The sequence below is a fragment of the Somniosus microcephalus genome, chromosome 11 (assembly GCF_052327205.1).
Source record: "Somniosus microcephalus isolate GS21.2 chromosome 11, FLI_Smic_1.0, whole genome shotgun sequence".
Lineage (NCBI taxonomy): Eukaryota > Metazoa > Chordata > Chondrichthyes > Squaliformes > Somniosidae > Somniosus > Somniosus microcephalus.
The window spans coordinates 222,732,256-222,750,158 of record NC_140997.1 but is presented as its reverse complement, the minus strand read 5'-3'; the positions used below and the strand labels follow the sequence as shown (position 1 = coordinate 222,750,158).

The 17,903-nt window shown below is 47.9% G+C and overlaps 1 protein-coding gene across 1 annotated transcript in view; it reads right to left on the bottom strand.

Moving 5' to 3' along the window:
• The window catches only part of fancd2 (FA complementation group D2), a 129,472-nt gene that overhangs the window by 84,385 nt on the left and 27,184 nt on the right, over positions 1-17,903 (bottom strand). Inside the window, exons 10-14 of the mRNA XM_086002033.1 lie at positions 16,504-16,608; positions 14,564-14,664; positions 13,482-13,590; positions 11,861-11,896; positions 9,522-9,668 (exon numbers count right to left, since the gene is read on the bottom strand). Coding sequence (XP_085858159.1) covers positions 9,522-9,668; positions 11,861-11,896; positions 13,482-13,590; positions 14,564-14,664; positions 16,504-16,608 — 498 coding nt within the window. The remainder of the gene's footprint in view (positions 1-9,521; positions 9,669-11,860; positions 11,897-13,481; positions 13,591-14,563; positions 14,665-16,503; positions 16,609-17,903) is intronic.

The window sequence follows — 17,903 nt, the reverse complement described above, 5'->3', positions numbered from 1 at the left end:
TGTAGGGTCCTTGAGAAGAAGGCCACCGGTCTCCCCTCCTGGTTAAGGGTGGCGGCTAGGGCGAAGTCGGATGCATCGCTCTCGACTTGGAAGGGGATGGACTCATCCACTGCGTGCATAGTGGCCTTGGCAATGTCTCCCTTAATGAGGGAGAAGGCTGCGCACGCTTCCTCCGTAAGGGGGAAGGATGTGGACTTCATGAGGGGTCTGGCTTTGTCCGCATAATTGGGCACCCATTGGGCATAGTAGGCGAAGAGCCCCAGGGTTCTCTTAAGTGCCTTAGGGCAGTGGGGGAGGGGTAGCTCCATGAGGGGGCGCATTCTTTCGGGGTCGGGGCCGATGAGTCCGTTCTCTACTACACAGCCAAGGATGGCAAGGCGCGAGGTGTTAAACACACATTTCTCCTTATTGTAGGTGAGGTTCAGCCGTTGGGCTGTACGGAGGAATTTCTCCAGATTCACGTCGTGGTCCTGCCGGTCGCGGCCGCAGATGGTGACGTTATCTAGGTAGGGGAATGTGGCCTGCAGTCCGTTCTGGTCAACCATCCGGTCCATCTCCCTTTGGAAGACCGAGACCCCGTTGGTGACACCGAAGGGGACCCTAAGGAAGTGGTATAGGCGCCCATTCGCCTCGAAGGCGGTGTACTGGCGGTCCTCGGGGTGGATAGGGAGTTGGTGGTAGGCCGACTTAAGGTCGATGGTCGAGAATATGCGGTATTGTGCAATCTGATTGACCATGTCAGATATGCGGGGAAGGGGGTATGCGTCCAGCTGGGTGTATCTGTTTATGGTCTGGCTGTAGTCGATGACCAGGCGATTTTTATCGCCGGTCTTAACGACCACGACCTGGGCACGCCAGGGGCTGTTGCTCCCCTCGATGATGCCCTCCTTCAGGAGACGCTGCACCTCAGAGCAAATGAAAGCTCTGTCCCCAGCGCTGTACCGCCTGCTCTTGGTAGCGACGGGTTTGCAGTCGGGGGTGAGGTTAGCGAACAGGGAAGGTGGCGGCACCTTGAGGGTGGATAGGCTGCAGGTGTTACGCGGTGGGCGGTTTAACCTTCGCTGGTTGTCGACTGTGAGTGGGGGGAGGGGTCCACCGTATGCTAGGGTTACACTTTGGAGGTGGGATTGGAAGTCCAGCCCTAGTAGGACGGCAGCGCAGAGCTGGGGGAGGACGAGGAGTTTAAAGTTTTTATACTCTGTACCCTTAACCGACAAGGTCACAGCACAGTAGCCGCTAATGTCCGTGGCGTGGGACCTCGATGCCATCGAGATTCGGTTGCGCGTTGGCAGGACAGGGAGGGAGTAGTGGCTCACCGTGTCTGGGTGGATGAAGCTCTCCGTGCTTCCGCTGTCGAACAGGCAGGTCGTGGCGTGGCCGTTTACTTTGATGTCCATCATCGACTTGGACAGGTGGTGTGGGTGGGCTTGATCCAGAGTGACGGAGGCTAGCGTGTAGGTAAGCGAGTCGTTGTCGTCTGCGGGCGAGGCGGTCGTCGGGTCCGGGGGCCCGGTGGCAGTCGGGCGTGGTGGGTAAAATGGCGTCTCCCACGAGGTAGGACAAAATGGCGGAGAAGATGGCTGCCCCCATAACTCACATGAGGCACTATTGGGGTCGGTTGCCTTGATCAAAGATGGCCGCCCCCATGACTCACGTGTGGGGATACTGGCCTCAGTTGCCGTGAAAGAAGATGGCCGCCCCCACAGTTCGCATGAGGCACTGCTGGCCTCTGAAGATCCGCTCCTGCAGGCCTTAGAGAAATGGCCTTTCTTCCTGCAGGTTGTGCAGGTAGAGTTCCTGGCTGGGCAGCGCGACCTCGGGTGCTTCTCCTGGCCGCAAAAGAAGCAGCCGGCGGCCCGATCGCGGGTGCCCGATGTCGGAGCCGGTACCGGGGGTGGCGGGCCCGGTCGGGTCCGGGACGCCGACGCTGAGGTAGGTCCCGGGGGCGGCGCTGCGAAGGGTATTGCGGTAGGGGTCGGGCCCGAGTCCCAGGGTCGCGAGCAGTACCTGGAAAACGCCTCCTGGTCCTGATGGGCCACCTCCAGGGAGAGAGCGAGGGCTTCAGCTTTGTCCAGGTCGAGGTCTTTAGCTTCAAGCAGTCTTTGCCGTGAGTAGTCGGACCGTAGGCCTTTCACAAAGGCATCGCGGATATTATCTTCCGTATTTTCAACAGCCGTCACCGCTTTAAAGTCACAGTTCCTGCCGAGTGCTCTTAGCGCCCGTAAAAATTCAGCTACAGACTCTCCTGGCTGTTGCGGGCGGGATCTTAGGAGGTGCCTGGTGTACATGTAATTTACCGGGCTGCGGTACTGCTGTTTCAGTAGGTTGATAGCGGCCTCGTACGTAGTCGTGTCCTGTATGAGTGCGTATACTCTCGGGCTCGCTTGGGCGTTCAGAAGTCTTAGTTTGGATCTCTGCGGGGCGCCGGATTCTTCCAGGTAGGATTCGAAGCAGTCCAGCCAGTGTTTGAAGTTGAGGGCTGCGTTTGCTGCCTGTGGGTTTAGATCCAGGTACGGTGGTTTGAGGGCTTGCAGCCAAGCCGGCTGGTGTGGCTGTGCTTCTGGGAGGGCTTCTGGCTGGCCAGTAGTAGACATCTTTAAAATTTAGTCAATAAAATTGATATACCTATCAATTCGTCCAATAAAAGGCGACGAGTTAGGAACGTAACTAAAGGTTTTTATTGACTAAATAACAGAGCCCACCCTCGTGGGTGATCGGGTCCAACAAGGAGGAATACCAGCCAGTCGACTACCTTTATACCTGGGCAGGTAGGTGGAGCCATGGGCGGAGTCGGAGGTGGTCAGCCCAGGTATAACAGCGCGACAAGAGGCGACCTCGTATCGTGATACAACGGTGATAACAATACAACAGTGATAACTATAGTGTAACGATAAAGTGGTTTACCACACTGGTCAGAAGCTGTGAACACATGAGACCGGACCGGGGATACATAGAAGCCAGGAAGTTGCTGCAGGAGCACTATGGTAACGAGCTGAAGATAGCCACTGCATATATCGAAAAGGCTACCAAGTGGCCACAGATCAGATCGGAGGACGGAGAGGCATTGAACGCATATGTTCTTTTCCTCATAGGATGTCGCAACACCATGGAGGATGTTGAATTCATGGAAGAGATGGACAATCCTATGACTATGAGAATCATCATCATCTCTAAGCTTCCTTACAGGATGAGAGAACAATGGAGAAGAACAGCCTTTGAGATAATGGAGAGACGGAAAAGTAGAGCCAGGTTTGCAGACTTAGTGAACTTCATAGACAAACAGGCTAAAATTGCTAGGGACCCATTGTTTGGAAACATCCAATGTGTCAGCCCGACCACCGATGGAAGAGTGAAAGCCAAGCCTGTTGAATCAAAGACTCTCAGGAAAGGTGGTTCCAGGGGAAGCAGCTTTGCAACTATCGTCACCCAGGCCGAGGAAGAAAGGCCCCAGAACTCATCTCCCAAAAAGAGCAGCACAGTGACGTCTGCTAATGCCTTTCAGAAGCCATGCTTATTCTGCCAGAAGAATCATACATTGGATTTCTGCAGCGACATCAAAGCACAGCCACATAAGGACAGAATCGAATTCCTGAAGTGCAACGGCCTATGCTTTGGATGTCTCTCTCAGGGGCACCTGAGTAGAAACTGTAAGCAAAGAGCAACATGCAGAGAGTGCACTCGGAAACATCCCAGTCTGCTGCATATCCATAAAGAAGAACAAGTCTCTAAGAAGAGTGAAGAAAACAATACCGACAAGAAGGTTGTTTCAAGTGCTCTGGTGTCACTAGAACCAGAGACTTGTGGATTCACTGGGGCCGGTGACAGTGATTGTATTCTTGCCATCGTACCAGTAAAGATCAAGTCTAAGAGGAGTGAGAAGTTCGTGGCGACTTACGCCTTCATGGATCCAGGTAGTTCAGCAACGTTCTGCACAGAATCACTCATGCGACAGCTGAACGTTAGAGGCAGAAGAACAGAAATCCTATTACGCACCATGGGTCATGAGAAGTCAATGCAAAGTTATATCCTGTCAGACCTAGAAGTGTGTGGACTTGAAGAGAAGGACTTCATAGACCTGCCTAATGTTTTCACACAGAGGGAGATTCCTGTTAGAATAGGGAACTTAGCCCTGCAGAAGGACGTGGATAGATGGCCTTACCTAGAAAAGGTGCGTCTCCCATACATTGAAGCAGAAATTGGCCTGTTAATTGGAACCAATGCCTACAAAACTATGGAGCCATGGCAGGTGATAAACAGCAAGGATGACGGACCCTACGCCGTCAGGACAGCCCTTGGATGGGTAGTCAATGGACCGTTAAGGAGAGATGATGGCAACAAGTCGAACAAGGAGGAACGACAAAATGTCACAGTTAATCGCATCTCTATCGCAAGCATTGAAGAGCTGTTGATACAGCAGTTCAACGCAGACTTTTCAGAACGCAGCTGCGAGGAAAAGACAGAGATGTCACAAGAAGACCATCAATTCATGGATTTGATGACAAGGTCTACACAGTTCATCGATGGCCACTATCACATTGGTTTGCCACTGAGAAGACAGACCGCGAAGATGCCGAACAATCGCTGCATAGCAGAGCGACGTGCCATCAGTGTAAAGAGAAATCTGAACAAGAACCCCGACTTTCACGAAGACTACAAAGGCTTCATGAGAAACATCATAGCGAAAGGCTATACTGTAAAAGTGCCCGAGGAACAGTTGAACAGAGACGATGGAAGGGTCTGGTACATTCCTCATCACGGTGTGTATCACCCAAAGAAGAAAAAGATCCGTGTAGTGTTTGACTGCGCCGCCTCATTCAGAGGAACTTCACTGAATGACCAGCTGCTTCAAGGTCCTGATCTTACTAATACTCTCATTGGCGTCTTGACTAGGTTTAGACAAGAGCTCGTTGCCATGATGGCAGACATAGAATCAATGTTCTACCAAGTCAGAATCCCTGATGAAGATGCTGATCTCCTGCGTTTCCTTTGGTGGCCAGATGGCGCCGTTAGTCAAGCGATGGTGGAATGTAGAATGGCCGTACACTTGTTCGGAGCCACATCATCTCCCAGCTGTACAAGCTACACTCTCAGAAAAACTGCAGAAGATGGCAAAGGCAAAGCACCATCAGAGGCTGTGGAGACAATCTTCAGAAACTTTTATGTCGATGACTGTCTGAAGTCCGTGTCAACAGAAGACGATGCCATCGCACGGTCAAGAGACCTTAGAACTCTGTGTTCGAATGGAGGATTCCATCTGACTAAGTGGATAAGCAACAGCAGAGCAGTTCTAGCGTCTATCCCAGAAAAGGAAAGAGCCACTGAAGTCAAAGATCTGGACCTGAGCCACGATGTCCTTCCTATCGAGAGAGCTCTTGGTGTACAATGGTGCATTGAGTCAGACACGTTCAACTTCAGAATAATGGTGAACGAAAGACCATCCACAAGACGAGGGATTCTCTCCGTGGTCAGTTCCATCTACGACCCTCTTGGATTCCTGGCACCACTCATTCTGCCGGTGAAGCTGATGCTACGAGAGCTGTGTAGAGACAAGAGAGGATGGGATGAAGATATCCCAGAAGGTCAAGCTCAGAGATGGCTCAGATGGTTGACAGATTTGCAACAACTTTCTAGCTTCAACGTCAGTAGATGCATCAAGCCTGTGAGTTTTGGAGTTACAAAGACGGCTCAACTACATCATTTCTCGGACACCAGTGAGGACGGCTATGGCACGGCTACTTACCTCTTGCTGACAAATCAACAGGGCCAGAAACATTGTGCCTTCCTCATAGGGAAATCCAGGGTGGCTCCGCTGAAGCAGGTCACCATCCCGAGACTGGAGTTGACGGCAGCGGTTGTTGCAGTTAAAGTTGACCAGGTGATGCCGAAAGAGTTACAGCTCCCACTAGAAGAATCTGTCTTCTGGACGGATAGCACAACGGTGCTGAAGTATATAGAGAATGAGAAGATACGCTTCAAGACCTTCGTAGCAAACAGAATCTCATCCATTAGAGAAGCTACACAACCATCTCAATGGAGGTATGTAAACACCTCATTAAACCCAGCAGATCAAGCCTCACGGGGATTGAAGGCTAAAAACTTCATGAGGAGTGAAACTTGGATACAAGGCCCAAGTTATCTGCTGGAAACAGAGATCATGGCCAGAAAGACCAGATATGCCAAGTCAGATTGCTGAAGACGACGTCGAAGTCAAGAGATCAGTCACAGTAAATCTCATAACTACGAAAGAGAACTTTGACACAGTGAACAAGCTTGTTAACCATTTCTCAGGATGGCACCAGTTGAGGAAAGCAGTTGCATGGTTTCTAAGGTTGAAAGAGTTGCTGCTACACCTGAGCGGTAAGAGAAAAGAGTACCGAGCCACTATCAGTCAGTCTGAAAGTAACCCTGATAAGCAGAGAATGCTTCTACAGCAGTATATGCATCAGCACGAGACCACATTGGGTAAGAATTCATTGACCGTGGAGGATTTGGCCAAGGCTGAGAGGGAGATAGTTTGCTTCAGTCAAAGGCAAAGATACCCAGAAGAAATCGAAGCTTTACAGCGAAATACTCCAATCAAGAAAGGTAGTCATATCTACAAGCTGGACCCTACACTGCAAGATGGAGTACTGAGGGTGGGAGGGAGACTAAACAAATCTGCTATGCCAGAGGAGGCCAAGCATCCTGCTATCCTTTCTAAGGACCTCCGGGTTGCTACTCTCATTCTTCAGCATATACACCAGAGTATTGGACACAGTGGGAGGAATCACGTGCTTGCGAAGCTAAGACAAAGATACTGGATTCCAGGAGCTAATTCTGTAATAAGAAAAATACTCTCTGAATGCATTGTTTGCAGACGGTTACACGCTAGAGCTGGGGAGCAGAAAATGGCAGACCTGCCTGAAGACTGTTTGTTACCAGACAAGCCCCCATTTACAAACGTAGGGGTGGACTATTTCGGGCCTTTCGAGGTAAAGCGAGGACGGAGCCTTGTCAAGAGATATGGTGTGCTTTTCACTTGTTTGACAATCAGAGCAGTTCATATTGAGGTGGCACACACGCTTGACACTGATTCCTGTATTAACGCCTTGCGGCGCTTTGTCTGTAGAAGAGGACAGGTGTCCATTATGCGTTCTGATAATGGCACTAATTTCGTCGGAGCGGAGAGAGAACTACGGGAAGCTATTGAAGGTTGGAATCAGCTTAAAATACAGGAAGCCATGATGCAAACAGGAATTAAGTGGATCTTCAATCCTCCGGCTGCATCCCACCATGGAGGTGTCTGGGAAAGACAGATACGCACCGTAAGAAAACTACTCAGTTCTGTACTGAAGCAGCAAGCGCTTGACGACGAGGGACTCCAAACCGTTGTGTGTGAGGTCGAAGCCATCATTAATGACCGACCGATAACTAAGACATCAGATGATCCCAACGACCTCGAAGCCCTGACTCCGAACCACCTGTTGTTGTTGAAAACACAGCCAGCCATGCCCCCGGGAGTCTTCAAAAAGGAAGATCTGTATGCCCGTCGGAGGTGGAGGCAAGTTCAGTATATGTCGGACCTTTTCTGGACCAGATGGACAAGAGAATACTTACCTCTGCTACAGGAGCGTCAAAAATGGTCCAAAATAAAGAGGAACTTCATTGTCGGAGACATTGTCTTAATCGTGGGTGATTCAGCCCCTAGAAATTCTTGGTTGATGGGAAAAATAATTAAGACCATGCCAGACTCCAGAGGCGTCGTTCGTCGCGTTTGTTTGCAAACCAAGACCAGTACCCTGGAAAGACCGATCACAAAGCTCTGCCTGCTACAAGAAGCAGCGTGAAAAGTTCCTGAACGAAAAAAGTGGACACTTGTATTGTAAATATGTTGAACTCATTAGTTTATGACTCTTAATGTTTGAGTAATTGATATGCTTCATGTGTCTAGTCAATTAGGGGCCGGAATGTAAGAGCCATGAAAGTTCAAGAAAATACTTTAAAATATTGGTTAAATAGCATAATACAGTTAATTTACCTGACTGACTTATTGTATTAAGAAACCCCCTATTTTCTTGCTCCAGTAGTATAGTCCGAGATACCCCCTTCATTCTTGCCGCAATGGTACAGTCCTTAAGATCGTCACATAGCCAGCAGCCATTTTACAGTTTAAACTCCACGTGGCTGAAGGAGGCAGAAGTTGTGAGGGCTGGAGCAATACAGTTTTTGACCGTGTTCGTTTATACGTGTTTGCTTTGTAATTCTGTTCGTAAAGTGTTATAGTAAACAGTTTAAAAGACAAAGCTACGTTTGGGAACGTTTTATTTCGACACGCGTCTACTCGTTGTTAAAAGCCCCACAGCTCAGTGGCTGCCTGTTTGGAAACTAAGAAGCGCCACTACAGTAGCCCTTCCGGTTGCGGTAATCCTCGGCATTGTCGATAGGTGCCCGCAAAGCCACATGCGTGCAGTCAATGGCGCCCTGCACCATGGGGAAGTCGGCGATCCTCGCAAATCCGACTGCATGCTGCTCCTGCCTCTCTAGGGTCATGGGGAAGGAGATGAATTGGTGTCTCCTTGTGAAAAGGGCATCGGTGACCTGCCGGATGCAGCGATGCACGGCGAACTGGGATATGTTAGCTATGTCCCCAGCAGCGGCTTGGAAGGAGCCGCTTGCATAAAAGTTCAGAGCCACCGTGACCTTCACTTCCACCGACAGAGACGTCCTGCACATCAGCTGTGGACGCAGATCTCTGAAGCAGCTGGCAGATCTCTGCAACCACCTCCCTTCTGAAGCGCAGCCTCTTAACACACTGCGCGGCATTCATGGTGAGATAGGACACCTGCTGGCGGTATTCCCTGAGTGGGTAAGGCCTACGTTGCCGACGCCTGATGCCCCCTCTGCGTCTAGGCATGGCTGCCCCTCTCACACAGCGTCTGCGAGCCCTTCGCACATAATGCTGGAACTGAGGGTTGGAACCCCATGCAGCCCCCATAATATACTTGCAAACAATGAAATCACAATGAGGCAAATTTCCAAGCTCTGGCCAGAAGCCAAAAATACCTCTCCTATGTTGGGCCAAATCAGTAAGGTCTCTTCCTTGGTCTCTGTCCAGAAATCCGTTGCAGAAAAGTCATTGCAGCAAAATGGCTGGCCTTTATAGTTCAGTGTAAGTGCCCTTTAATTAGCGCTCCCCGAGGCCCACAGGGCCTCTGCTGCGTTCCACTTCACAGTTCTTAACACCGCCACGCCCACATTGGGCGGGCGCGACTGAAGTTCCGGTTTGGGGCGCACAAAAGGCGTTGCACGACAAAATGACGTCATAAGTTGCGCGCGCAGCTGAGCGCGCGCAAACACTTTGCGCCGGCGCTAAATGTCTACTGAAGTTGGGCGTAGGCGCAGATCGTCCTGCGCCCGGCCGCTAAGTGCCTAGCGCTCGAGATCTACTCCTCCTAAGGCGCTAACGGCTGGCGAACGCAACTGAATTTCTAGGCCTTGATATCAGAGAAATAAAACCACTGCAGTCAACGGATGGTACTGACCAGAGCGTGACTCCTGAACGCAACCTGCAAAAGCTGATCCCTGACATGGCCGAGGCGGATCTTGCTACGTAGCAGTTTCTCCACTTGTTTCTTACTGTTGCTCGTGCTGGTTGTGTGGAGGATCAGGAGGACCAGCAGATCTATAACCTTCAAAGGAAACAAAAACATCACGAAATACCACTCATAGCAAAAGAGAGTGGGAGAATTCTGCATCCCCTCCGCCCACCACAGCAAGAAATATTCCACAGTACAAGGATCTACTGAGTACAGCAAATCATTTTGTGTCCCGAGATTGCGAATGCAGCAATTCTTGCGAGTGGAAGAAAGAGGTAGATTTAAGGTAACTGGCAAAAGAACCCAAGGTGAGCTAAGGAGAATTTTTTTTTTTTTTTTAACACAATGAGTTATGATGATCTGGAATGCACTGCATGAAAGGAGGGGTGGAAGCAGATTCAAGAATAACTTTCAAAAGGGAATTGGATAAATACTGGAAGGGGACAAATGTGCAGGGTTATTTATTTATTTATTTATTTATTGATGGGATATGGGCGTCGCTGGCTAGGCCTGCATTTAGTGCCCATCCCTAATTGCCCTTGAGAAGATGGTGGTGAGCCGCCTTCTTGAACCGCTGCAGTCCATATGGTGTAGGTACACCCACAATGCTGTTAGGAAGGGAGTTCCAGGATTTTGGCCCAGCGACAGTGAAGGAACGGCGATACAGGTCCAAGTCAGGATGCTGTGTGGCTTAGAGGGGAACTTGTAGGTGGTGATGTTCCCATGCGTCTGCTGCCCTTGTCCTTCTAAGTGGTAGAGGTCGCGGGTTTGGAAGGTGCTGTTGAAGGAGCTTTGGCGAGTTGCTGCAGTGCATCTCGTAGATGGTACACACTGCAGCCACAGTGCGCCGGTGGTGGAGGGAGTGAATGTTGAAGGTGGTGGATGGAGTGAATGTTGAAGGTGGTGGATGGAGTGCCAATCAAGCGGGCTGCTTTATCCTGAATGGTGTCGAGCTTCTTGAGTGTTGTTGGAGCTGCACTCATCCAGGCAAGTGGAGAGTATGCCATCACACTCCTGACTTGTGCCTTGTAGATGGTGGAAAGGCTTTGGGGAGTCAGGAGGTGAGACACTCGCCGCAGAATTCCCAGCCTCTGGTCTGCTCTTGTAGCCACAGTATTTATGTGGCTGGTCCAGTTCAGTTTCTGATCAATGGTGACCCCCAGGATGTTGATAGGGTGCAAAATGTGCAGGGTTATGGGGAAAGGGTAAGGGGTTGAGACTATTTGGATAGCTCCTTCAAAGAGCCAGCATAGGCACAATGGGCTGAATGGCCTCCTCCTGTGCTGGATCATTCTAGGATTCTAATTCCACCACAATAAAATAGCTGCCAAGAACAGACATATTCTCAATAGGTGCCCGGTGTACTTTTTTGATACTGGAATTTGAAAGGCTGCGCGTGGTAATGTATGTCTTTCTCCCTTCCAACCAAACATTTCACTCTCTCTTTAAGCTCCTCTGCCCATGATCAGGATGCAACTCCTGTCACTTGGTTAAGGGAAGAAATGCATGCAGTGACATGGACTTGAAGCCATCATCCCTCCCAGTGGGAGATGCGGTTTGATTCCACGATCAAGATCGAGCACTACGCATTTACTCAATACTCAATCAGAATATTGTATTCCATAAATCTTCCATCACTTTTAAAAACAAAGCCTACTAGCTCTTCCTTTGTTTCGAGTCAGTCTATAGTTCATGTTCTACATGAAATCAGATCCATATTAACTACGATAGCAAAATACTGCGGATGCTGGAAATCCAAAATAACAACAGGAAATGCTGGAAAAACTCAGGCCAGGCAGCATCGGTGGAGAGAGAAACAGAGTTAACGTTTCAGGTCGATGGCATTTCGTCAGAACTGGAAAAAAAGCAGGAAATGGAAAGCAAGTTTAGGGGGCTGGGAAAAGGGGGCGGGGATGAAAGAACAAAAGGGAAGGTCAGTGATAGGATAGAAAGCAGGAGAGATTAAGAGACATTAAGAGATATTCCAGTTCTGACGAAAGGTCATCGACCTGAAACGTTAACTCTGTTTCTCTCTCCACGGATGCTGCCTGACCTGCTGAGTTTTTCCAGCATTTCCTGTTGTTATTCCATATTAACTACACTTGGCAGGCTAAAGCTGGACAGTTAACACAACACATTCCATCTCTAATGAGGTGCTTATTCTTTCACTTCACTGGCAGCATTTACTTCAACACAGGACAGAGTAGCCTACATGGTTTATTTTTAAAATAAGCATCATTTGCAACAATTACAAGAAAACGCAGATAGCAATGGGAATTAGTTACCTTGTGCTCGGCAGCAGAATCTACACTTTCAATAGCCTGCAAGAAAAAGTAACAAATATCAGCCAGTCTCAGCCTTGAAATTTTCCTGCACACCTGTATTTTAGGTACAAGTCCCACTCCAGAGACTTGATCAAGCCGGACACACCTGTGCAGTACTGAGGGAGCGCTGCACTGTCAGGAGGTGCCGACTTTCGGATGAGACGTTAAACCGAGGTCCCGTCTGCAAGCTCAGGTGGACGCAAAAGATCCTGTGGCACTATTCGAAGAATAGCAAGGGCGTTCTCCCCGGTGTCCTGGCCGATAGTTATCCCTCAGCCAACATCAATAAAAAAGATTATCTGGTCATTATCACATTGCTGTTGGTGGGAGCTTGTTGTGTGCAAATTGGCTGCAGCGTTTCCTACTTAACAACAGTGACTACACTTCAAATGTACTTCATTGGTTGTAAAGTGTTTTGGGACGTGTTGATGTCATTAAAGGCGCTGAAAAAAAATTACAGGGAACATTGTTGGAGAGTTAAGGGTTAACAGTTGAACTTCTTTGTATCATGGAGCAACAGGCTTTCCAAGATAAACAGGATGGTTTTGAAGTGTCGAGAGACAGAAGCATGGCTTATCTTCTTTTAGAGTCTGTGGGTTATATACGAAAAGTGCTTGTGTAAGGAATTAAGTGACAGTAATGAAGTCAGCCATGAGTGATGAAGTTTTAACCTTAGTGGCTAGGGTAATAAACATAGGTAGAGGGATCCATTAACTATAGTATAGAAAGGTAACAGTTAATTAAGCCTGTTCTTCAAAGAGGTTCAGAACAGTTACGTCAGGGAGTCTTGTTTCAGGAAAGTAGCTACTACAACTTTTTACATGAATAGACTGTCTTCAAAGGATTTGGGAATAGATATGTCACGAGGTCTCATCTGTGACCTGTACCTTTGATACAGGCAAAATATATGGCATATAAAAGGAGCATGGTTTTCAATACAAAAGCAAAATATGCTGGATGCTGGAAATCTGAAATAAAAACAGAAAATGCTAGAAATACTCAGCAGGTCAGGCAGCATCTGTGGAGCGAGAAACAGAGTTAATGTTTCAGGCTGATGACCTTTCATCAGATGGAAGGTCATCGACCTGAAACGTTAACTCTGTTTCTCTCTCCACAGATGCTGCCTGACCTGCTGAGCATTTCCAGCATTTTCTGTTTTTATTTCATGATTTTCAATAGTTCTTCAGAGAGCTCGAAAGATAAAGAAACCAAAAAGCTCCCCTCTCTGTATACAGTTAGGCCGATCACTATGCTGTATATCAATAAAACCTGTTCCGTCCAATATGGGAACTCATCATTGACTCCACCATCAAGTGTCTCATGCTTACTCGAAGCGTGTTGTTGTGAACCAGAGAAGGAAGGAGGTTGAATGCTAACAATAGTCACAGCTCCCAGTATTGGTTTGGTTCCACAATGACAGGCCTGTGCAAGACAAGCAGTGTCCATGTGGTTCACAGGTGCCCACAATACACAAAACCAAAATAGTGTCATACCTAACCTTAGTGCATCACTGCGCCGACCCATTTAATATTTTTGACCTTGAAAACTTTGTCAACATAAAAGAAATGACATTTGGGATCACCTTAATCCAAGCTTCAGCTGCCGCTTTCTGAAACCTTACAGCAGCTTTGATAACATCGAACATAATCGCAACGCAGTCGTGGCCGCTGTTCTCCTGATTCACCGAGGTCCTAAGCACGAAAACACAACATTGATCAGCATCCAGTTATCGTCCGCAAAACATAGAAGATAGGAGCAGGATTAGGCCATTCGGCCCCTCGAGCCTGCTCCGCCATTCAATGCGATCATGGCTGATCATTCAAATACAGTACCCGGTCCCTGCTTTCTCCCCATACCCCTTGATCCCTTTAGCCTTATGAAATATATCCAACTCCTTCTGGAATATATTTAATGAATTGGCCTCCACTGCCTTCTGTGGTAGAGAATTCCACAGGTTCACCACTCTCTGGGTGAAGAAATTCCTCATCTCTGTCCTAAATGGTTTACCCCTTATCCTTAGACTGTGACCCCTGGTTCTGGACTCCCCCGCCATCGGGAACATCCTTCCTGCATCTAGTCTGTCTAGTCCTGTTAGAATTTTATAAGTTTCAATGAGATCCCCTCTCACTCTTCTAAACTCCAAGACAAAACTTGTCTTCCGAGTGAGCATCGCATTGTATTTAAGGAACTCCTGATGTGGACTGGTTGTAGAGGTCAGGTGCATTTTCTCTTATGCTTGGTGGACTCCATCAAAACAGAACGATACAGCCTTGCGTGTTGAGCATTACCATGGGTCGGAATCACCAATTCTTCAAAAGATTTCGGAAATTGGAAACTCGTGGGTTAAAAATTAAGAAATTTATTTTCAACAGGTTGGTAACTCCACAGGGCTATTCAGACAGTTGACTGTGAATTGTCTCAGTAGCTTTTGCAGTTGGGGGTTATTTTTTTTTTTTTTTTTTTATAAAAGTTGTCTCGACTGGGAAATAACAGGTTTAGATGTTTCTATTCAGAGAGGAGCGGGGTCCATTTTAATCTGGCTCCCCCTTTGCTTGAATTTTATTTTCTACTCAACAAGATGAGGGATTTCCACGTTACAACATTACAACTGTTACAATTCCAGCTGGATCATTTATGCTTAACGTTGCTGTTTTGACATCGTACCTCGTCGCACTCTTCTGCTTCAGTTTGTCCTGGCTAGCCTGCAGTTGTGGAGGAAGCACACAGGACTCCAATTCTAGATTCTTGCGCAGGTCTGTAATCACCTACAAGAAAAACAGCGCAAGTCTCAGTGAACCAAGTTCTAAACTAAGGCTCCCGCACTGTGTCGATGAAAGCCACATGAAAATTTAAATCTGGCAGAAGTCAAATGAGACACTTTTCCTACTCAAAATAATTTCGTACTTCCGCCTTTGAAATCAAGCTTTGCATGGCCACAACACAGGGCAGCATCTCGTAGCCAGGCTGAGACTCAAAAAAAAAACTTAGCAACTGAGGGTGACTTTATATTACAAGAGTGTAGCTGACAGTAAAGGCAACAGTGGCTGTACATTTAAACATAAACTTTTTCTGGTTCCACTTTTTTGCAAGTTGTTGCTGAATTCAGCAGTCTGCTTCTGGCCCACGAAACACATGGAATGGGCTTAAAGAATCTGACAGCATAACGTCAGCAGCTTTGGAAACACACAAGGACAAACGAGGTCATGACTGCGCACATTCGTAAAAAGAAAACACATTTCCAAAAAAAAAACGTTTCCGTCTTCCTCAAATAGAGTCCTGTGAACCTATACCAAGTGGCTCCAGGTCAGATAGAATACATAGGGTTAAGGTATTGTGGGGACTAGCAACGCAGAGGTCATGAGTTCAAAGCCAATAAATCTGGTAGAGTAACCATAAGAGCTGCCAGACTGTCATAAAACCCAACTGGTTCACTAATGTCCTTCAGGGAAGGGAGCCTGCACTTCTACCCAGACTGGTCTACATGTAACCCCAGTCGCAGGCTATAAGGTTGATTCTTAATGTCCTCTGAAGTGAACTGGCTTTCGAGCAATTTGTAAAAAAAAAATCACTACAGTTCTATATAAAAATTGGACAGATCCATCAGCAACAAACCAGGCGATCGCAGCCCAGTCGACCCTGCCAAGTCTCTCACCAACGTCTGGGGACTGGCACCCAATGTCCCCTGCAATTTTTTTTCCGGCCACGCCTACCCTTTAGCAGGCTGTGCGGCCCATTCAAAATTCCACGCATGCACGTTTTTTTCAATTTACAAGCCGGCTCACTAGCTGTGTGGGACTCGAGAGCACTGCGCAGCCGCGCAACTTAAAGGGAACATTGGTGCCCATGTTGGGAGAACTTTCCTACAGATTGGTCAAGCAACAGCCTTAAATTGTTTAACTCACAATATCTTATCTTTCAGCCAACACCCCAGACATCTCCCTCACCATTTTGCTGGGTATGTCCTGGCCCACCGGCACAGTGGTATACAGCGGAGTGGGACTGGTCCTGGGAGTCCTCAACATTAACTCCAGACCCCCCCTGAAGTTTCATGGCCTACTGACCCCCCCACCCCCCAACACACCTGATGAATCAATACTCCTGCAAGTTAAATATCACCGAGACAGCTCGGAGGGAAACAAGAACACGGCATGTACGATGGATGGGGATATCAATGTCCACCGCCAACAGTGGCTTAACTATTTAAACACACTTAGTACCAAATTGCACTTAGCACCAATGTCTGGTGAAGCCAAGCCCTCTTTTCAGAATTACATTCCTGACAGGCTAATATTAATTGTCCTGTTGTATAATTCTATAAAGCATTTAATTGTCTCATCAAGAGTTTGGCTCAGTTGGTCACAATCTGGCCTCCGAGTCAGCTGCAGGGCTTGAGCACATAATCTAGGCTGGCACTTCAGTGTAGTACTAAAGTGCTGTACTGTCAGAGAGGCAGTCTGTCGGATGAAATATTGAACCAAGACACTGTCTGCTCACTCAAATTCCACAAGAGCATGGCAAGTCGGGCAGTTTATATTTCTGACGACAGCGGGCGGTTCATCATCGGCTGTAGATTTGTAACATTAAAGCCAATTTATGTGTTTTACCTCTACCGCATCTGCTGTTGTGATGGCATGAAGAATGAACTTGACAACCACAGGGAGATCATCAAGTTTCACTGCAGACAGGGTTGACATGACAGAGTGACGCACCTGCGGGTGAAAAAAAAAGAGAAATGAACCACACATTGAAATATTTTCCTAATGTGAAAAAACCCCAATAGTTTTTCTGTACAAGAATATGCAATTACATTGGCCCGGATTTTGCGGTTGGTATGACGGGTGCACTCTCGGAGTACGCCCGTCATACCGCCTTTGAAATGGACACCAAGTTCGGGATATCCGCATGAATCCCGAACTTGCAATCTGTCAAGTTCTGACTTGACAGGTGATCCGCACCGACTTGGAAATTCTAATTGCTGGCGCAGAGTTGGGCTACCAACTGTTTGCACAGCGCAAGGGGATACCTCCTGACAAATCCAGGCAATTTTAAAAGCTTTATGAGGCGGGAAATGGAAGCATTTACGTATGACCCACAGGATTTTGTCCATGGTGTACACTACTTGTTATGATTTAAAGGTTAATTTAGTTGGGGATTAGCTTAACAAATACCAAAAAAAATATTGTACAGCTCGGCAAGTTTCTGCATTTACTGTATAACTCTTAGATGTCAGCGTGAGAGTCATTCTCGCAGCTCTTAACAAAATACTTTGCAGCAGAAAGCATTGCACTAGCGATGTTAATACGCAAGTTCTGCGAGACCTTCTGTTTGTTGATTGGTGCACCGGCCCGCGTGATCCCAGACACGCTTACGCACACGATGCGCCCCGGGATCCGCGGGCCACTGCACTGCGCTCAACTCTGCAGCGTCTCACAGCAACTTTCCATTTGGGGCCTCGCAACAGGTAAGCGCGCATTCGGTTTGGATGCCGGTGGCGTAATCTTTAATTACGCACTTGACCGCAAAATGTGTCTTTAATTTCCCATCCATACTTCAACTTAAATCATTTTCAAAGTACCAGCACATTATGAACCGGTATTTCTCAGGCTGGCAAGTTTCTACAAGGCCTTGGAGAGGGTGCAGAGGAGATTTACCAGAATGGTATCAGGGATAAGGGAATTAATTTATGTGAAGAGGCTAGAGAAGCTCGGGGAGGATGGGGGGGGCGGGGGTGGGTGGGCAGAGGGGGAAGGGGAGAAGTTACGATTTGGAATGCGCTGCCTGAAAAGGTGGTGGAAGCAGATTCAATAGTAACTTTCAGAAGGGAAGTGAATATATACTTAAAGGAAAAATTTGCAGGGCTACAGGGAAAGAGCAGGACTAATTGGATAGCTCTTTCAAAAGAGCTGGTACAGGCACGATGGGCCAAATGGCCTCCTTCTGAACTGTATGATTCTCAATGGATAAATGCATATGGTATGACTCTGAGCCATATAGATCAGAAAGG